General features: G+C 39.7%; 1 protein-coding gene across 1 annotated transcript in view; it reads left to right on the plus strand.

The window, feature by feature from the left end:
• LOC117577874 (high affinity cGMP-specific 3',5'-cyclic phosphodiesterase 9A) overlaps nucleotides 1–22,854 on the plus strand; it is a 140,862-nt gene that overhangs the window by 87,198 nt on the left and 30,810 nt on the right. The window contains exon 4 of the mRNA XM_034262832.2: nucleotides 590–3,486. Within this exon, the coding sequence (XP_034118723.1) occupies nucleotides 1,317–3,486 (2,170 nt within the window). The 5' untranslated portion in view covers nucleotides 590–1,316. The remainder of the gene's footprint in view (nucleotides 1–589; nucleotides 3,487–22,854) is intronic.

Raw genomic sequence — 22,854 nt, forward strand, 5'->3', positions numbered from 1 at the left:
GTATCTGTTTCTGTGGTCGCTCCTTGTACCTTATATATGAGAAATTTTAAAACCATCTCTGGTCTTGAGTTGCACTTTCCAATCAATCCCTCGGCAACAATAATGCTTAAGTGCAACAGCAGCAGCAGCAACCGAGGCTACAAATGTAATGCGAGTTGGCAAATACTTTTTAAAGTTTTAATTGTCTGGCATTTCTATATTATTTATGTGCAATTTATGCGACGTTTTGCCTCATTAAACTGACAGCGATTGAGGGCTTACATTTCAGTTGATATTAGAACAAATTATGCAACTTTCAATGTAAAAATATAAAAGGAAAAAAACTATAACACGTATATATATAAAATAAGATTATTTTTTAGTATAAATAAAAAAACTAAACAAACCAAATACTTAAACAGAGAAAAGTGAGGTACATAGCCGTGACATTTCTCGTTACTCGTTACTCGCTACTCGTTACTTTGGTTTTGTGCACTAGAACTAAGTTAAGCGCTTAAACTATGCATAAATGATGAAGTCAATATGCATGACTGACATTTCTAATTAATGTTGAATGCAATTTTTTCTTTGTTTGTTTGTATCTTTGCAGGCATTGCGATTGTTTCACAAAAACGGAAACGGAAGTGACGTGCCGGCTGCGCCAAAAGCGACAACGTTTTCAGACAGTTGAAAAATGCAAATTAAAATACAATAAAATGTAAAACACGACACTGACAACAGCGACAACAACAGCCACAGCAACAACAATATCTGCAGCAGCAGTTGAAGCAGAAAAGACTAAAACTCTGATAGAGAGAGAGAGAGTGAAAGCTAGTATATGTGAAAAAGAGATAGAAGGAAAGCGAGAGTGAGTGAGAGAGGGGAGAAGTAGAAAGTGAATCGTGGAAATGGAAATGAGAAACGCAAAGTGGCGGCAACTTTTCCACTGAATTGATTTGAGCAATCGGCATCAACGACATCTCAACGGTCACAGGATACGCTATAGATATCAGCAACAGCAACAGCAGTAGCATTAATTTGCATAATTTTCAGAGCATTAGCAAACAAAAGCGAACGCGGCCATAAAAAGGCGTCACGCAAACGCATAAAGAAATTACACCAAAAAAAAAAATAAAGGAGAGAGAAGCAAATGAAATTAAAACAATGAAAGCCAAAGGCTGTGCTAACATCGTGATGTCTTCGCCTGCAGCAATTGTTGTGCAAGCAAATTAATGCAAACAGCAGCAACAGAAACAGCAACAACACTTTGACCACGTGTAACGCGCGCCCCAAACGCGACATTTACGAGAAAGAAACGGACGCGAGGGTTGCTATAAATGTACCAGGACAGCGGCTGCAGCAGCAGTAGTCGACGTGGCAGCGCAGCAGCCGCAGCAGCAGCAGCACCAACAACAGCAGCCGCAGCAGCAACTGGCGACGAGGATACGTTGGAGGCGCTGACAATAATCACAACCACAACGATCACAACGACAACGGCTGATGCGAAAATTGGCGCTGCCGACACCACAGCAACAACCACAACAACAACAACCACAGTAATCACAGCAGCAGCCGCCGCCGCAGCAGCAACAGCAGCGACAACAACAACAAGCGCCACAGTCGATAGCATCGCTAGCAGCAGCAGCAGTAGCAGCAATCAAGGCAGCAACAGCGACGACGACGACGTTTACGCTGACGCCGACGCTTACATTGACGTAGACGTCGACGTTGACGTGGATATTGAGTGCACAACAGCGCACGGTTCGCGATTGCCATCGTCAAACAGCAGCAGCAGCTGCGGAAATGCTGCAGCATTGCAACAGCAGCAACAACAAGCACTGCAGCCACAGCAACAACAACCACTACAACAACAACTACACTCGCAGCAACAACAGCTACAACAGCAACTGCAACGTGGCAACGCGGCTTCGTTGAACGCCGATGTGCGGCTGCTGCGTAAAATTGGATACATTGCATCGCGAGTTCGTTGCTTGGCCAAATATTACGGCGACTTTCGGCTCGTTAATCCGTACAGTGCTCAGCGGCAGCGGCGACAACTGCAGGAGATCTTGCTAAAGCACTCGATCTTTGATCCGGGACGCGAACGCGAACGGGCGCTGGTGCTGGCCGCGGCAGCGGTTGCCGTGGGTGCAGCCTCAGCAGCAGCAGCATTAGCAACAGCAACAGCTGTGACACGCAGTCAAAGCTGCAGCAGTTGCTTTGAGGAGCAACAACTGGAAGAGGAAAGCGAATTGCAACACGAATCGGAGCCAGAAGAGGAGCAAGAGTTGCCCCCAGTCACACCAGCAGCAGCAGCAACAGCAGCAACGACAACAACAACCACAACAGCGACGGCAACAGTGAGACGCAAATCGTCGAGCAGCTCGGCGAGTGCAACAGCCACAGCATCGGCATCAGCTTCGGCATCGACATCGGCTTCAGCGTCCGCATCAACATCGCTGCTGGCAGCTGCCACGCCCATTGCGCTGCTTGAAGAGTTGTTGATACAGTTCTACGAGGATCAGGATCAGTGCAGTCACAAGTTGACTGTGATACGCAGACGTTTGGCCTGCAGCGACAACCTCAACAACAATAACAACAATAACGCCAGCAACAACAACAATAATAATAGCAGCGACAACAGCAACAGCAGTGACACTCGTCAGCATAACAACAACAGCAGCAACAGCAATAGTAACAGCAACAGCAACAGCATTAGCAACGGCCAAAGTCTGACCATGTCCACGTCCATGTCGAACATGGTGGAAGCAACAACAGCAGCAGCAGCCGCCGCAAGCGCAGCAGCGGCCGCCGCAGCAGCAGCAGCTGCGGCAGCAACCACAGCTGCTGCAGCGGCAGCAACAACTGGCGGCGAGACAGCCACTGATGGCGGCAACGCGACAACAGCAACCACAACAACAGCAACTAGTCATCAGACACGCGCTTATCTGCAACCATCGCATGATGCGGACAATCCACGACGTCGTCGGGCCAGCGATTGCTCCGCTGTGCAGGCAGCGGCCGCTTTGTCCAATCAGCTGCACTGTATCACGCTCAAGAACAACAATTGCACAGCGGCAACAGCCACGGCCGCAACGACGGCAGCCAAGTTGCCGTTTCATCGCGGCAGCTGCGGCGCTGCCGGCGAACATTTGCTGGCGGCGAATTCAATTGCCAATCGTGCCACGATCATATTGAGCAAATCGTGCAGCAATGTGGATGGCGATGCCGGTCTCCGGGCGGCGAATGTTGTCGGGAGCAACAAGTTGCGTGCCAGCGCCACCGACATTGAGAGCAATTCGAATGCTTTGAATGGGGCACGCGATGCGATGACAACAATTGCGAATGCCGCCGCCGCGGCTGCCTCCAACAATGGCAACAATGAGTTCAGCATCCTGCAGCTGAACAACACGATCATCCAGTGTCACTTCAATGACGACGATTTTCGCGCCCTTGTCAAGGATCTCAAGCGCAAGGTTGAGTACACGGAGCGCATGAATTGGCTATGTAAGTACATGATATTGCTTTTTACTTCTTTACTTTACAACAATCGATCAAGTATGTTGTCTAAAAATACCTTTTATGAATTGTTTCGATGCTCGAAGTACGCACAAAACGTACAGTTTTTATTAGCTACTTAATTACATACGTGACTCATTTGCTTACTTCCCATTCGAGAAGGGCTTGGCTCATAAATACAAAGAACAAACAAAGCCATTTGCAAAACCAAACTTTTAAGGGTTAAATATTTGCCAGAAGGAACAATTGTTGAATATTACAAAACCGCAACTGGACCGAGAAACAAGTTAAATACAAAATAGAAAAATTGAAGGTGAGCTCGTCTAAGACAAATATGGACAAAGTATGCAGCAAAACCGCAAAACTAACTGAATTGTAGCCTAGCACAGCAACAACAACAAGAAGTACAATATTGATGACCAGAACTGTCTTTTATTTTTTACTTATTTACATTACAACAATCGAAATGCCCCCTTTATGTTGTCCTCAAATTACTTTTATGAATTAATACTGTCTGAGTTCAATTCACAGTAAACTGAAGAACTTGCTAAAGAACTTCCTTGTGATTTTTTTGGAAATGTTCTTAAATTTGATCACAGCTTCTTAGATATTATTAATTAATTAAATCATAATCCCAACTGCCTAGAAATAAATCTAGTATAGACTATATTTAAATGACATAAATTTGCCTTAGAAATCTTGCAGAATTTGTTGTATAAAACGTTTATTATAAAGCAAAGTTCTTGTAAGAAGACCTCGGCTGGAAATCAAATGCTCAACTCTATAGCTAAACGTTGAGATATTTGTCATAGAAATTGCTGCTAACAAATTGTCGGTCGCTCAAGTTTTGATGTGTAAATGCCTCAAATGAGCCGTAAGCAAAAGCAACAGAAGCAAGAGCAACAACAACGAACTAAAAGCAAATGCAAAATTGTTTAAATGGAACTACAATGAAATGTAAAAATCATTTCAAATTGTTGTGTTCACAATTGCTAAAGGGGTCGCCCATTCGTATTCACATTCGCATTCAACATCGCCATCGCATCGCCATCGCAATCGCAATCGCAATTTATTCGGTTCGCTGCCTTCGATGACCTCGCTTGATACGCATTTTCGCCCACACGGTCCAGAGTAAAGCGCAAAGCAAAGGAAAGCATTAAGCGATTTAGCTCAAGTGTTGAGGAATCAGACGAAAACGAGTTGAACTGAGCTGCTGCGACTTATGTATTAAGAAGTTAAGTCAAACATGCTGCAAATTTATTTTTGTCTCACTTCAACTTGTTGCTAGGCAAAGGCAATATAAAAAGTGACGCTTAGTTGCATTGTTGATTGCTCAACCGCAAGAAAGTCGACACTCGATTGATTAATTTTCTCTGCTCAATGGCTAAATTGAATTTTGTTTTCAATTAGTTGCATAATTACTTACGTGGTTGCTGCGACACTAAAAATAAAGTCAGTTTCGATACTCGAAATACGAATTAAGCGGAAAGTTTTTATTAGCTACTTAATTACATACGTGACTCATTTGCTTGTTTTCCATGCGAGAGGGGTTTGGCTCATAAATACAAAGAACAAACCAACAACAAAACCATTTGCAAAACCAAACTGTTAAGGGTTAAATATTTGCCAGGAAGAACAATTGTTAAATATTGCAAAACCGCAACTGGACCGAGAAACAAGTTGAATACAAAGTAGCAAAATTAAAGGTGAGCTCGACTAAGATACTTAAGCTCGAAGACGACGACAAAGACGCAGACAAAGTATGCAGCAAAACCGCAAAACTAACTAAATTGTAGACGATAAACTGGCAAAAAACCCGTGCGACAAGGACGACAGTCGAGGACAGCAACAAGAAGAACAACATTGATGGACAGGCAATACAGTCATGTGACTTCTGATGCTCATCAAAAGTTACGCTACTTTTGGGCCACGACAACAACAACTCGAGCAACAAATATAAAGACAACTACAGCTGGCAATGTCCAGTTTGTGTCTCTGTCTGTGTCTGTGTCTAGGGCTTGGCTTCTTTCTCCTTCTCTCTCTAACGCTTTCACTGTGCTTCTTGTGGCTGCCACATTTTGCTTTTACAGCTTACGCCTTTTATGTGTTCTCTGTACTATGCCGCCTTCTCTTTTCTTCCTCTCTCTCTCTGTCGCTGAGTACCTGAGTTCATCCAAGGACAACGGCAACAACTTTGTTGAATGGCATTAAAAGTTGTCTTTGTATCGACGCGCGACGTTTGCCACGTTTTTGTTTGTTTCCTTGCGCCCTTGCACTTGCCCAGCAATATATAGTTTTATATCTACATATATATATGTATATATCTCTATGTGTGTGAGTTGGCATTCTTCCTGCACATTGTCGCATTTTAAACATTTCAATTAAACTCGAACTGAAATTGGAATACAGAAAGTGTTGCCTACTTTTTGGCGCCTGTTGATTGCCTTCCATTCAATTGCACTGCAATATTTTTGCGATGCCACGTGACATCACACGCATTCTTCTACTGCTCTCTCTGTCTCTCTCTCTCTCTTTCGCTCTTTCCCTTTCTTTCTTTGTCCTTGGTTCTTCTGCTGCTGTTGTCTGTCCGCGTTGATTTTTATTGTTGTTGTTAATCTCTTAAGTTGATTACGCGCTCAAGCGTATGACGTTCCGCACCGACGTGTGCGAATCTCTTTCTCTATGTGTATGTGTGTGTATTTTACCGGTGTGTGTGTATGTGTGTGTGGCCACACAATTTTCTTTAAGCTGCGCTGGCAATCATCGCCATCGTTACTTCATTTTCTACTTTTCTGCTTCCGCTTCCTATTGGCCTTGCATAATTTTATAGCTCGTTTTTAACTGTTTTTACCACCCCGTTTATTCAGCTGAATCTCGCTTTTCCTTCTGCTTGGTCTTGGGCTGCATTTACAACCCAAAAGCTGCTTTCGGATTTAACAATTAAGTCCGAAAGACGCTCAGCGCCGCCAAAGCTGCCGCAATTTCCAACGATGGCAAAAGTTTTTTTTCCTTTTTGTTTTCTGTTTTTGCTCTCGCTTTTTAATTGAACTGTGTTGTGTCGTAAATTTGCCAGATTTTATCGCAACGCGTGACGCTCTGTGTGTGAGGTGTCGGTGTGTGTGCGTTTTCCAACACTGCTACATTTACTTTAATTACTTAACAATACTGCACGCAATTAAATTCCATCTCAGAGATCCCGAGCGCCTTTTAATGCCTATTTCGGTGACTTTTATCTTTAGTGTTTATTTGGCGAGCACACGAATTAAATGAAAATGGAAAATATATAGAATTTAACTGAAGGAAATTGTAGTGCAAGGAAATAGCAGCTGCTATTAATCAGAGCATTAGAAAGATTTCATTCAATATGAAACTTTACTCCAAACAAAACTAAAATAAGAAATTTCTTACATTACAAGACAGCATAATTCAGGCAAGAACTTATTGTAGAAAGAAAAGCAATAGCAAAAAGTAAAGCCATCATACCCGCTCACACTTACAGAGTATTTGTTGTCCTATCTCGTTTGTGTGTTACAAAATAACACCTGGTGTATTTTGTTGACTTTTAATCTGCATTCAGCAACGCAGAAAACGCGAATTTAATGTTGATGTCGATTTTGATATGGCCAAAAGATGAAGTCTCAAAACTCAGCTCAAAAGTAGGAGAAGGAAGCAGCGACTCGTCAAGTGGGTCAAGCACGTAGCGTTGTGGCCCAGTCAGCGCTCTGGGTCGTAAATCAAAACACAGTTACACACGTAGCGTAGAATGTGAATGCGAATACGAGTACGAGAGCCAGAGCCAGAGCCAGAGCCAGAGCATGTGTCAAAGGTCGCAAAACCTAAATTGCCGCAGGGGCAAAGGAAACGAAGGAGACATTTCAAAAAGCAGAAAAAAAAGACGACAACAAAAAAAAGCCACAAAACGCAAAATGGCCATAAATTCAAAAAGCCTAAATGGCTTGGCAATACTTACTTACAACAAGCGGCCACGAAAATTTCAACACTCTTGGCATCAACAACAACAACAACAGCAACACAAAGAAAAAACGCTTGGGAAAGAGAAAGAGAGCGAGGCCCACATAATACAAATGACAAATAACAAGAGGCAAGAAATATGTCGGAAATCTACTCGAGACAGCCGCAAGCCTCCAAATGCCAAACGCTAACCGCCAGGCATATCCCAACAGTCATATCACAGAGCCAAAAGGCACTTAAGGCCAACAGCAGCAGCGGCAGATGGAGAAGGAGAAGAAGAATAAGAATAAAGCCATGAGATGAGAGAGCAAAGAGGAGACTGGTTTTCTTCTCTGTTGGCGACAAAAGCAATGGCCAAATGCTGAACTGAACAGCAAGCAAAAATCTAATAATAATAAAATACTTTATTGTTCGGTTAACAATTCAATTGTTTCACTTAACAGGACTTGGCTAACACAGCAGATACAGCAGATACAGATACAGATACAGACAAGGACAAAATATGCGCAAATGAAATGAGAAATAAAAAATAAATTGCCACAAAACAACATTAAGTGATAAAGTGTTTGGCAAATCAAAACGAATGACTTGAATGACTGCAACGCACACACAAAGTGATTGTTCAACACAGACACAGGCAGAGAAAGAAGAGAGAAGAGAAAAGTGAAAAGTGAAAATATGGTCAAACTACACACACACACACACATATGTGAAAGAGACAACGAAAGAGAGTGAAGGTAAAGGTGAAGGTGAAGGTGAAGAGGTGAAAGAGAGAGAGAGAGGCCACTTTCATTCATTAAAAGAAATATCCTTGGATCTGTGTGAGCCAACAAGTGAGTGTTGATTCAACATCAATGCGAAACCATGAGAGTTGAGCTGCAATCGATTTCCCAGAGTGCCATTTCACTTTGCTTAACTCCAAACCACACACACACACACACACACACACAGCATCGAGCACTTGTGTGTGTACTTGAGCTGAATCTGAGAATGGTTTAGTCACTCCTCAAAGCAAACAGATGTGCTGTCCATGTTGTTTATTCGATTCGCTTCGAATCGATGCCATGCTTCAAATATCATTAGCAAATTTGTTTATTAGAAAATTATTGAGAGCGTAACTAGCAGTTATGTAAGGTTAATATAGTGCAAAGAAATTTAATTGTCAATTAAGAAAATAATTTTACAATTTGTTGGCATTTATTGAGAATTTAATTTGTAACAAAAGAAGAATAAATTAAATGCTGGTGTGTAAGAAGTAAAATCAAGCAAGATAGTGCGGCATTATTATTAAAATATACTCAGTTAATATACTTCAAAAAATGAAATATGCCAGTGGATATATTTCATATATTGTGCGGTTTTATTTTTAAAATAGCATATATTAATATATCGAAAAAATGTACATTCTAAATGTGCAAACAGCAGCTGGATTTAGCCCTTTAAAACAATTTCTTAAGCACATTTTAATAACAACAAAATATTTATACACTACTTGCACTCGAACAATTGTTAATTACAACACATTATCCGGCATAATCGTTTAACATAATGCAGCAAAACTGTTAACACAACTGTTTAGCATATGTACATTAAAAAGTTAGACAACCGCACGTCTTTTGCGCAACTGTTTAACATCATCATGATGGCAAAAGAAGAATTTGAATTTGAATAAAAAACTCGCCTCTTACAGCTGTTTAACATGCTTTACGAAATGTTAATGCTGCTTGCTGCTTTCTGCTCATGAATAAATTTCCATTTGGTGGAAAATAAAACAGCTGCGACTTGTTTACTTTTTGTGCCTAGTTTGCAACGATGACGATGATGATGTTGATGATGGCAAATCTGTTTCATCACATAAGTAGTAGAGATGAAATCAGTTGTTCTGCAAGTATTTAAGCTCACTTTAAGCAGCCCACACACACATTATCATCTTATATTTCTTATTTGTGGTAGAAACTATAAATACGCGTTTTGCATTTTGCAAAGATTTCTCGCTTGATACTCGCTATCAAGGTTTCGATATGAGAGCAGAAGTTTCTGCTATCCCCAAAGCACGAAGCTGTTTATAGCACTGAGCTGCATCTCCCTCTATCTCGCTATCTATCTATCGCGCTCTTTAGCTGTCTCTGTCTAGCAGTAATGGGCGTGTGCACACATGTCCACGCGTGACATTTAATGCGTCGACAAAAGGCCGCATCAACGGGAATATTGTGCAGCAAACTATTTATGCACCTCAGCCTGCAGGCAACACGGCATCGCGGGGTGGGTGGGCAAAAGGGGCGTGGTCTGTCAGTCGAGTTGGTAGGGAAAATATTTGTTAACAAAGCACAAACATATAAATTTCATTATCTTCTTCGCTGCGGCGTTGTTGGAAAATAAAATGGCATTCCATATTGCGCTTTTATTATGTCAGTGTTGAGCAAATATTTGCTCTGGCGTCGTCGTTTGTACGTCGTCGTCGTCGTCGCCATCGTGTTGCAAGGTTGCCGTGGCTGCCAGTTAAATTGCAGCCGCAATCTCTTACTTAGCCTGCTGCTCGTTGCAGCACATTAATAGTCATAATACAGTTCCAAAAAAAAAAAAAGAAACAAGAAAGAAACAAGCAAAAATGCTGAGGCAAGCAGCTCATGTTGCAAGCCAAAGCACACACACACAACTTGCCTCTCAGCCATACAACACTCGAGAGCAGCAACAGCAACTAAAGCAACAGCAACTGAAGCTGATGAGTAAACAGAGAGAATGTTGCGTCTTTTTTGGTTTCATTAACTCCTGGCCAAATAACCTGCAGCACTTTTTTGCCTAATTTCAAGAACAATCTTTTGCACACTCGAATGACTCGATAAATGTTCTGCCTCTCTGTGTTTCCAGTTCGAATAGCTTCTGAAAATATGTCCGACTTCATCAGCATTATGTGTGGCTGCTGCTGTGATAAACAAGCTCATCATGACTCCATCTAAATAAATTGCTGCCACTTTTCAGTGCTGTTGCTGTTCGCATTGTTATTCTGCTTTCGCACTGCCTAATTTGGCCCTCAGTTTTTTGTTTTGTTTTTTCTGTTTTTCGCTTGTATGTGCAACCAAAAGTTACGATGAACCCGTCAAATAAAAAGCAAAGTTTGTTTTTGGCAACAGCTGCAAGATTGTTGTATTGTTTTCATGACTCTGTTGACTGTTTTCCCCCCCTTTACAACACATATTCTGAGTGTTTGTGTGTGTGTGTGTGTGGTTTGTGGCAAGTGCAACCTTCTCGTAGTTGCAACAGCTTGCGCGATTCATTGACGTTCTGCCGGCTCGCTCTCCCTTCCCCTCTCTCTCTCTCTCTCTCTCTCTCTCTCTCTCTCTCTCTCTCTCTCTCTCTCTCTCTCTCTCTCTCTCTGTATATGCACTCAACACTGAACGCATTAACATGACAACAGGAAATGTTCTTCACTTACAACACACACACACACACACTAACAACACACACACGCACACACTTGTGTCAGACAAAGTCGATAAAGTTGTTGAGCGTCACAAGAGCATTATCAATGCCGAGTATAATGTCTACGAAAGCAGCTGATGCAATTACAATTTGATTGACACACGAACTACAGCTGATGCAACTATAACCATAAACATTATTATGCTCTTGACGAAGTAACTTTCGTAGTGCTGAAAATATTGGTAAACAAAATATGGAAGCATTTCATTGTGTTGACTTAACTTTTGAAGTGATGAACATGATGTTCTTAATATAGAAGAATTTTGTTACAATTCGCTGTCAAAACAGAATTGAATCCTTTGAACAGACTTAGACTTAACATCTCTATATTATTTAAATTGTATTTAAATTATTTCCCTTGACTTTTATTGTATAAATTTTTACCTATTTTATTTATATTGAAGAATCCTTACAAATGAATAAAAATAGTTCCATAACTTCGCTGCTAAAACGCTTAAGAATGGACCCAACCGAACTTGTTTTAACATTCAATAATACTCCTCACCGAATGTGCCATAACAATAGCTGACTTAAATTGACAATTGCTTCGCAAATAGTTGCAGTAAATAAAACAAACGAACTATAAAATACAATAGCTCGAGGCAAGAATTTATGTTTTTGAAGCGTCATCGAATCCATCATCGAAACTCGCACACACATACATCCAAGGCAATCAGTCAAGGCAATGTGTGAGTGTGTGTGTAAGTGTGGCGCGTTTATTTGATTTCTATATTATCGATACAGTGACAGATGCTTTTTACAGTCGGTTAGACGCATGAGTTGCCAGCGCTTAAAAGTATGCTATAGTTTTTTTTGTTTTCGCCAACACAAAATTGCTACGCACAACACAAAAACCACCCTCTCGCATTGTGACTGTTGCTGTGTATGTAAGTGTGTGTGTGTGTGTGTGTGTGTGTGTGTGAATGACTCTCTAATCTGGCTAACAGTCACACCTAGTCACACACACACACACACCACACACTCACATGGAAAGAGGGCGAACGCACGCACAACAAACACACACCTTGCTTCGCTTGTTCGCTAATAAAGTTAAGCAATCAATAAAAATGTTGATTTTGTGCGCCAGCGGCAACAACTAGAACAAAAGCTTTAAGCAGCACACACACACGCACACCCAAGAGTGTGTAAATGCGTGCGTGTGTGTGTCTGTGAGTATGCAAATTTCATGCTGTGCCGCGCATAACACACAAAATAATCAAAGTGCTGTTTAACTGACGCCGTTACATCCATTGCTGAGGCTCTCTCGCTTTCTCACTCTCTCGTGCTCTCTTTCTTTTTCTTTCTCGCATTGCATTTGAACGCCTAGTCACCAAAAAAAAAATGGAGGAAAAGGGATGAAAGGGTTTCTCATTCTATGTTCATTGCTAGTTCAACTTTTTGGCTAATCATAAATTTGTTATTGACTCGTGTTGAGACTCATAAATGTATAGCGAGATAGAGAAAAGAGAGAGAGAGAGAGAGAGAGAGAGAGAGAGACAGCTCGCGAAACATGCCCAATACTCGTAAATACATTTATGTTAGCAACAATTTTAATGAGCAATAAAATGTTGCATACTTAAGAACGCAACAACAACCGCAAAACAGCGCCCATAAATTATGATATGTCTCTGTATGCGCGCGCGTGTGTGTGGGTGTGTGCCAGTGTATGTGCAAACACTCGCTCCACACTTTTGACACCTTTTCGTTAGACTTTTGCTGGCACTTTTCAAAACTTTTCGCAGCAACAGCAGCAACCGGAAGCAGCGGGAAAAGGGATAGGAACGAAACGTTGCTGGCAACAGACGCAAAGCTGCCAAACACCTTCACAATACGCTTGCGTGTATTTGTGTGTGTGTGTGTTTGTGTGTTTGTATGTTTGCTATACCCTTCTGGAAATTTTCATTGTTTGGCGCTGTTGGTAAACAGGCATTTAACTTAAATTATTTTACAACAAATGAGCAAAGTTTTTGCCGTCTTGCGGCTTAGAATTGAGTCAAGGCCGGAAAAGTGAGCCAACTCTTCTCTCTGCTGAATGCCTTCTAATGGCGTCCTTATAATCCGTGCTTGCCAAAGATATGTCATTGAAAGCTCGCTCACTCACTGCTTATTATTAAAGCATTTATTGTTGCAAATTCTCATTTGAAATGAATATTTCAATTTGTGTTTGTTGCAGTTTTAATTTGAAATCAACGCAGACAAAGAAGAGCTACTAAATATGATATTTATGTGATTACAGTTTAGTTTGCTGTTGTTTACTGGTTAGTGCTCTCTTTGCATTTATTTAGCTGCTGCTTAATTAAACCAATAGACAAACCACAGGCACAAGAATTTGCTATGCTTTAGCTTCGGCTTGCCTCGAAATTTTGCTCCATTAGAAAGTTAACGAAATGCTTGCAGCAAATTCACTTCTCTCGTGGATACAAGGAATTCCTCTCATATTTTTGCCGATAACTTACTGTGGCAGTTCTTTGAAATTAACGTGCAACAACCAACAGCCAGCAATAACATTAGAAGTAGAAGTCGAAAAAGAAAAAATACTAAAAACAAGTAAGAAAGCTACAGTCGAGTGTGTTCGACTTTGAGATACCCGGTGACCATTTTTAAAGCAAAACACTGAGGTATTATTTTTAACATATACCACAAAATACTAAAAATATACTAAAGGCTATTTTAAAATCAAAATACAGCATATTAATAGACCAGAAAAATACTACAAATATACCAAAGGCTGATTTAGATTCAAAATATTCAATACAGTGCAAATTATAGCAGAATGTCAGTCAAAGCAACTGAGACCCGTAGTAAGTAGGCGTTTTTTCCCATACAGTGCAGGCACAAAGTTATAATACACTTTTACCCTATGGGTAGCGGGTATCGAAATGAACAGAAACCACCAACAACAACAACAACACTTAGAATGTGTATGCTTACAAAAATAATTATAATAATTCTCGGGCAGACATTCCACTCAATTAAGATGCCTGTCTGTTGCCCTGTGCATGGGTTTGCGTGTGTGTGTATGTGTGTGTGTGTGTGGCAAGGTGTCCTGTTGGCAGTGAAAGTCTACACCTGCCCAGAACATACAATGCAGCAGCAGCAAGGGAAAGCAAAAAAGAGAAGGTTGCCCCTTCTAGTTGACTGTGATTTTTATTTCAATGTATGAAATGCTTGGCATTGTTTTGCACATTCAAATACCTCTGGCCATATCTAGTTACATGCTGCGTATACTTGATTATGAGTGCATACATTTAATGTGTATAATCAATCCAATTAGCATTTCTGCATTGCTATTTGACAATGTTAATTGAAAGCTACGCGTATTAAATTACTAGTTTTGCACAATTAATTGACGCATTCGATAACGCGTGTTGTATTTAATAATTCGCATCACAGAATTGCAGTTGTTCTGAACTGAACTGAACTGAAATTCAAGACGTGATTCAATAAGTGTGACATTTGAAAATATGCACATAAAATACGTTTTCTATTCGAATGTCGAAAATATACATGTGCATATGTAAATTATTTCTATTTCTAGTCGCACTTATGTCTAAAAAAAAAAGAAAAAAGTGAGTACCTATGTTATGCTGGCACGTGCGGCTGTCAGGACTCATTGAATATTTTTCGTGCATATTCTTCCTGAGTGTGTGTTGCCTCACAGCGAATATATATATTTTTTTTTTTGGTGCCTCTTGTTCCTTGTTTCCCCTTCTTCTTCGTCTTTCGTTTTCTCATTTCCCCATTTCTATGCCATTGACGCCCACGGTGACGCTTACGCCCACTCCCTTGCCCATGTCTGTTGTCTGCTGTCTGCTGTCTGCTGTCTCCTGTCCATGTCCAACTGCCACCTGCCACATTTCTCATGACGCGTGCCACTTGCCCCCGTTCTTCACTTCTCTTCTTCGTGTTTTGTTGTGTGCCACATTTTGTTTTATTCATTGTTGTTATTGTTGTTGTTGCTGCTGTAATTTATACGTGTTGTTTATTTTATGCCAATTTAATGCAACTTCTACACCCCACGCACACACAGTTACACACACTCATAAATTCATACACACACACACACACTCACTCTCTCACACATTCACACATTGCCGCAAGGCAAAGAAAACAAACGAGCCGCGATTTGACTGACGATTCGCAAATTCTAAAAAAAAGAACGTGTGGAAACCTGTCTCTATGTGTGTGTGTGTGTGGGTGTATGTGTGTGTGTTTGATATGAAATATTTGACATATTGTTCACAATGAAGTGCAGTTACGTTACGCTGCTCCTCTTGTCGTTGTTGTCATTGTTGCCGCCGTGCAGCAGCTCCAGAAACAGCCATCGAACAGCCTCAGCATAAGCACGCACATAATATTCATATTAGCTTAGCGGGAGCTTGGCTCAATGACAGACTAGCGTATACCTTATAAATGGTGAATCTGTAAAATAGTATAGAGAATTTCTTACGTATACTTAATATAAAGCCGGGAAATAAAAAAACATTCTTTCGCTAAAAAATAATCTGCTTAACAAAACAATCCAGTTATACTTTGATTACAATAATAAGTAACGTAAAATTAATACTAATATTGATTAAATACATTTAGTTGAAATGCAAGCTCATAAATTATTTTTAGGCCAAAAATGCAGTTAGTAATTTGCATTTCTAATTACTATAATCAATCAAATACACTCTTTAAAATTATAGCAATTATTTGCAAAAATAAATAAAATTGAGCTTTGCATATCAGTTTGTCTAAAAACCGTTGAAATTTTCGCTGAATTCTCCAATTATTCTGCAGTTCCAAGCAATCCATCATTATTGCGAATATCGATTGTTGAGATCGAGCAATTCACTCGAGATTATTTAGGAAAGCTTTTTCTTTGGTTGCCAATGCGGGTTGGCCTTAAGGAAGTTGTGATCATTGAGCAAATGTGCAATGTGTTGTTATTCAGCATCGAAAACGAATTGAATGAATTAAATCGAAATATTGAGCACTATTTAATGCAGAATTTTCAGTTCCATAAATGTTGCTAGCATTTAATAATTTAAAGTTGTCTCTTAATGTTTTTGTGTGTATATAAGAAACAAACAAAAACAAACGAATCGTAAGATACAATCTTATAAGCTGTATCCCGCCTGTGTTTTGGCTGCTTTTTATTGCCCCAAAAAAAGCTGCCCATAATGTATTAACAGCATGTTGTTACCCTTTACATTTATTTGTTTCATTTCATCTGCAAATGCGATAAATTTCGTGTGCGTTTTGTTTGTTGTTTAAATTTAAATAAACACATATTTTTACAGCCAGAGTTATTTTTTTTGTTTGTCTGGCAACATTCGGCAGCTTCATACGCATCGGCGTTGCTATTCATTAGATGCGCTTAATCAACTGTATTTTGGGTTGTCTGGCATGCATATGCCACATACCACATGCCACACGCCGCATGCCACATTAAAATTGACTTAATGCCCCCTGCGAAATTGTCGTGACGTGCAAATAAAATGCGAAATAAAAATGGCGAATGAAATATACATATATATACATATATATATATAATATATATGAACATATGTATGTATAAAATAAAGGTAAAATAAAATTAAAAACAAAAAAGAAACCAATAAAGAAGGAAGAGAAAATGCGTCAAGCGGAAAGCGCTGGCAAAGTTTCGCTCGGCTTCTCGGTTACCTAGCAAAAACCTAAATAATTAAAAATGAAAAATTCATGTTGTCGTTGCTTTTATTGTTGTTGTTGTTGCTGCGTGGTTCGTCTTCATATTTATTGCGCCCACCTGCTGTGTGTGTGTGAGCGTTGCCTTTGACAGTTGAAAGGATTATGAATCTGTTGGCAAAGTAAATGAGAGGCAAAACTAAGCACAAAGTGGACAAATACACACAAGACGCCCCCAGCTGGGGCAGCCAATGGAACAGGAGAAGGACACCGTGACATGACACTTTAAAGACGTGCCGCAAATTGTTTGTGGTTAACAACGGGAGTTGCTTACTAAATTTACATTTTTCGGGTGAATCTGACACCTTGTCTCTATCCTCTATTCTCTAACCTCTATTGCCTTCGTCAGGCTGCTGCCAATGAAATCATTTGAGTATATTAATTAAAAGCACTCGGTAAATACACTGCCAACTAAGTCCCAGCTGTGTGCGGTGCTGTCCGCTGTCCGCTGGCGTGTTTGCCAGCAAATTATCAAGGCAACAAGTTCAATAGCCAAATTCCCCAAACACTGCTCTCTGCTGCTGCTCAAGATCGAAAAAGCTTCGCTTCTCCGATGGCACCATTTGCATTAATTGCCCTCTCTCTCCATCTCTCTCTTGGTATCTCTCTCTCTCTCTCTCTTTCTCTCTCGACGTATCTCACGCAATGACGACGCCATTTTTTCGACCATTGCATGCGATTTTTATGACAGCTGCGCGCAGCTGCCACGCTGCCTTCTTGCCACAAAACTCGACTTTATTTCAAAGGTCGCAGCTTCAATGTTCGTTCTCTTGTCTTTTTTTTTAGGGCAGTGTTGTAAAGTAGCAGCCTCAACTGCTCGCGAACTATGCGTATGTAAATAGAGAAGTCTACTCATATAAAAGCAATTTCTTGGAACTTTAAGCGACTCACAAAATTGCATTGAAATCTATTCTTTAGACAGAAAAAATCTTTGGCTCAAACGAAATCAAATATAGTTTAACCAGATTTGATTTAGTCTTATTTATCTGGTTTATGAGATGTGAAATAAATTTGTCACTGTCAAATGAAGTTTTAAAAAAGACCGAAAATATGACCATATGGTTATTTATTTGATTATCACCACCTAATCAAAAGTCTTGAAAATTACCAAAATTTTTGCCATATGATCACACTGAATACAAAATAAATAAAACTATGAGAGTACTGTCAGCTCTGAATGTCAGTCTATAAAAATAAAGTCGTTTTTCTAAGTTTTGTTCTCTCGTTCATGGATCCCATGAGCAATCGGCTAATGGTGTTGGAGGCCATCAAGGAGAATGTTGCGAATGTGTTGCACGAACATCGATTGTTGGGAACGAGCAATGCACCCGACATTATTCAGCGACGCAATGCGATGAAAAGAGAAGCCTTCGCTATGGTGGCCAATGCTGTGGCTGTGGAAACTGATATCGTTGAGGAAGATATGATCATTGTGGAAATGTTCAATCTGTTGTTAGACACCATCGAAAACGAATTGAATGAATGAAGCGTAACTTGTTGAGCACTCTTTAATGCTGAATGTGAATGCGAATACGAATGTTACCTTGGCTTAAAAATACACTTTCAGTTCTATAAATGTTGCTTGCATTAAATAATTCAGCACGTCCCCCCAAAGAGGGAGGAGGAACGACAGCGGCAAAGATAGATATGTATCTGCGAGTGGAGTAGAGTCGAGTCGTTTTGCGATATGAATTTCAAATTCATAATTTTAATGTAATAAAAATTTATCATGAGTTTCACTTTTCCAAGCGTGTGCTCAAACAAAAAGTTTGGCACGTTTCGGCTCTGGCAATTCCCAAACGTGTTGTCCCTATTTGTACATCCCTCTCTCTCTCTTCCTATCTCTCTCTCTCTCTCTCTCTCTCTCTCTCTCTCGTTCTGTGATGGCTGTGCTATGCTGTGTCACATGAGCCTGGGCCATTTTTATTTTTGATGGTGCAACTGGAGACGAGCTGAGTGAAAAGTGTATTTTTATTTGTCATGTATCTGCAAGTTGAAGTTTTCAGTTCAGGTTCGTGGGCGTCGACTCTTTCATTATGATTAGACTATAACTATTTATGGCACATAACAACAGCAACGACAACAACAATAACAGCAAAGAGATAGGGTCTCAAATTCAAATTCAAATTTTAACGTTAAATACAAAATACAGAAAACAGAATTCTAAATTCAAATTCACGTTGAATTGTTTGCTCGGGCAACGAAAAAGAAATCAAATTTGCATTTTCGCCTTTAGCTGTTTTCCCACTGAGCTCGAAGAGTGTGTCTGTGTGTGTGTGTGTAAAGTGTGTATTGCGTGTGTTTTTGCTTTTTAGCTTCTGTTAGTGGCAGTTTGCTTTCATTTCACTCTGCATACACAACTCTCGCACTCTCTCGATGCCATTCTCCATTTTTTTTTTTTATTTGTGTGCTACGCTTTTTAATTTATCGCAATACCACGCCCCCTTCACAGTCACACCCCAGACTCATGCTTGATCACCTTACCCTTTAGCTTGCAGCGTTGCTCTGTCAATCAACAACTTGCAAATCACAAGTTCACTTGCCAACAATAATTTTACAGCTTTTTTCTGGCGATCATAATGCAGTCTGTTCTGGCTTATTGTGTCTTTTACTTGTATTTGTAAATTCAATACCAAAACTTTTATCAATAAGTTCATATATTGGTATATTCATTCATATATTTGAATAGAACATTTGGTGGAGCTAAGAAAAAGAGAGAGAATTGAAAATTTAAAACGATTTTTTATACACTTACACTTAACTTACATAAAATTGGTCTTCTTTGTTAAATACTAGAATAATATGCACTTCGTTTTACAAAACGTGCAGGGTATATGGCCGTCGAGCATTCGCCTTTTGAGCCACAGCGACGTCGCAACATTATTGTTGGACTAGATGAGTGAACATCTTCTAATTGCATAGCACAAGTTCGTGGAGCTTTGTCTGTCAGTTATCCTGTGTGGCTTGTTACATCCTGTTATGCTGGCATTTTAATGCCACACGTCACTCCCCTCGTCCCTTGCTCCTCTCTCTCTCTCTCTCTCTCTCTCTCTCTCTCACTGTGTTTTGCTAAGCCCAACTGGGCTGGTCCATTTCACTCCGTTTAGCATCTTAGCTTGTTTTCATTAACTGTTTGGCTTTCAGTTAACTGCTGATGCAGGATTTGCCAATCAGTGGAGTTGCCTTCGTCCTTCATCCTGCGTCCGTTGTCGTCCTTTGTCCTTTGGCCTGCGCCCCTGGCTGACAGCATAAAAACACAAATTACCGCAAATTTGCAAATTTCTGCACGGAAAATGGAAAGAATGAAAGAAATGCGGTTCATATGCGCATGAGTGTATGTGTGTGTGTGTGTGTGTGCCACATTTTGTGGCATATGCGTTGTATTGATGCCTGCTGCCGGAAGGACATTGCAAAACATTGCGATAAAAATCCATTTAGATGCGCAAATAAGCAAAAATCAACAAGGAAATTGACTTTGATGAGAGACGACAACGGCAGACTCTCACACACACACGCACACACACATACGCATACACACACTGAGATGCCTAGACACGCCCATACCACAAACAATCACACACACACACACGCCTCCAATTGCCGCCCTGCTTTCTGCTCGCATATATGATGAGATATTTATTTGCGCTAATTTTTTGTTCGCCTGCGAATTTTTTGACACGAGCGAGAGAGAAAACTGTCTCCAAGGATGCCAGCAATTGTTTCCATTTTGATTTTTGCACATTCTCATTCCATTTAGCTCTCTCTCTTTCTCTTTTTCTCCCCACCCAACAATTCTTTCTCTTCCCTTTGCCGTAGGCGTAACGTTTTTGACAGCTGTCAAAACTTGACTGCAGGCCTCAGCGGTCCCCGCACATAATTCATTTATTGACAGTTGAAGCAATTAAAGTGTACTCCCTTTCCCCTCTCTTTCCCCTTCCCCCTTTCGCTTTGACGACCCCGCTGTCAACTCTTAATACGTTTATTTTGCATTAAATTTGCTCCACAACAACGTGACAAAAAAGACAAAATAAAATGAGGGAGTTAACGAGAAAACCTTCCTCCGATTTTTGTCAGGCCTTGTTAATCGCATTTGGGTTTGCATTTCACGTGGCCAACTTCAAAACTTGAGCTTAAACTGCCTAAGCAGCAAAAACAGCGAAATTTAAATGAGAATGTGGAAAATGTCGCACATGCTTCAAATAATGCATTACAGATAATGTTTAAACGATTCAAATTATAATTTAACATTTTCGAATTGTGAGTGGAATTGTCAAAGAATATTCTGTTACAGAGTTCTCAGAAGAAAAAAAGTTGCTTTTATTGAAAGTGAATTATATAATAGCACAAATTTTATTTTGCAATAATTAAATTTATAATTTGTGAATAGATATCAAAGAGTCTATTTTAACGAGTATTGTAGAATTTTTTATTAGAAGTTAGTGTTCATATATTAATTAAGGTATACTTCAAGTTAAGATATATATTATTTAGAGAAAAAAAGATCATATTTCAATTTTTAAATTTATACTTTGTGAATGGAATTCTTAAGATTAAGATTAGAAAGAAAATAAGTTGCTTTGTAGAGTCGAAAAATTAATAACACAATTTTAATGTAGCCAAAAAAGTTAAGCAAAGTTTAATACATATTTGAAATTTATTTATAGTAAAGATTTCGATTCGAAAAAACTTAAAATAGCATAAGAAACGAAATAAGTAAATATTTGAGCAACTAGTGAAACTAAATACGCTGCGAAATATGATGATATTTGTTAATTCATAGCTGATGTTGATATTTAATATTAATAACAATAATCTTGGTTGATATTTGCATAAGTTCGATCAAGCTTGGCATAAATATTTAAAGTTTCGCTCAACTTGAACTGCTAATTTGTGATTTAAGGTCAGTTATAGATTGACGAAATTCAGTTGCATAATTTCTCTGTGTATTTCTGGCAGAGTGTGTGTATAAGGTGTGTGTGTATGCGTGTGTGTGCGTGTGTGTATGCGTGTGTGTGTGTGTGTCTTTGTCAAGGGAATGGCCGAAGTGACGCACATGAAAACTTCATTTGTGTGAAGCTTTTAATTTGTTGAAGGCACAGCAGAAGGGAGAACAAGTGAAGAGAGAGAGAGAAAAATACTGTGCCAAAAATGTCAACTAACCTTATATGAATGTATGTGTGTGTGGGTGAGTGAGACAGTATGCGTGTGTGTGTTTGGAGCTAAAATTGGAAAGGGAAGCGGAAAGGAGAGTTGGCCGACTGCAAACTCTCTAAACTCATTTAATCAGCACAAAGCGTTTAATCTCGCAAAATGTATAATACGAAAACAAACACACGCACACATACACAGAAAAAAACGCAGAGGCAAGAACAACGAAGAGAGAAGAACGTGATTACGCGCATATTAATCAGTGTGAGTGTGTGTGTGAGCCCAAGAGTGTATGAGTATGTGCCCTGCGAATGTGGGTGTGTGTGTGTGCTGCCACCTTGCAAATTTAATCAGTTATAATACACTCTATCATGAACCTGACCGACGCTTCCTCGCCCTCCGTCTCCGTCTCAGCTTCAGGTTTCGGTTCGGTTTATGCCTCACTTCTCAGCAACGAATCTGCATGAATATATCGAATGAATGTATGTGTATCGAGTACTCGTGAATAATGATTCGCATTTAAAATGCGTTAGGCCAAATGGAAAAAGAAGTGAAAGCGTAAGCGAAACAAAAAGCAACACAAGTACAATACGAAAAAAAAGCGAATAAAACCGGGAATAAAATAAAAAGGCAGGAAAATAAATAAAATTAAAGATACAGATACAGATGCAGATAAAGATAAGAATAAACCAAATGAAAATGCGAAATCCACAAGTGAAACTTTCATTAATTTAAAAGTCAAGGGAATTAATGAGACTCGTTTATCAGACTCAAGCAAAACTTAAGCAAATTGTTTCAAAGCATTTTCATTTACACAGCAGAAAATTAAACGCAAAATTAGCTATAAATTAGATATTGCTAGAGAGCTCTTAAAACCATAAAGAAAAATTTAGTATTTATTTCAAAGTATTTACTTAAGAAAATTGTATTAGTCGGTTTTTAGTGGCTGGTATATTTTGTAGTGTGTGGTATTTTGAATGTAGTACTATATCGATATACTTTCGTATTTTTATACCCGCTACCCATAGGGTAGAAGGGTAT

This window comes from Drosophila albomicans, chromosome X (genome assembly GCF_009650485.2).
Source record: "Drosophila albomicans strain 15112-1751.03 chromosome X, ASM965048v2, whole genome shotgun sequence".
In the NCBI taxonomy this organism is placed as follows: Eukaryota; Metazoa; Arthropoda; class Insecta; order Diptera; family Drosophilidae; genus Drosophila; species Drosophila albomicans.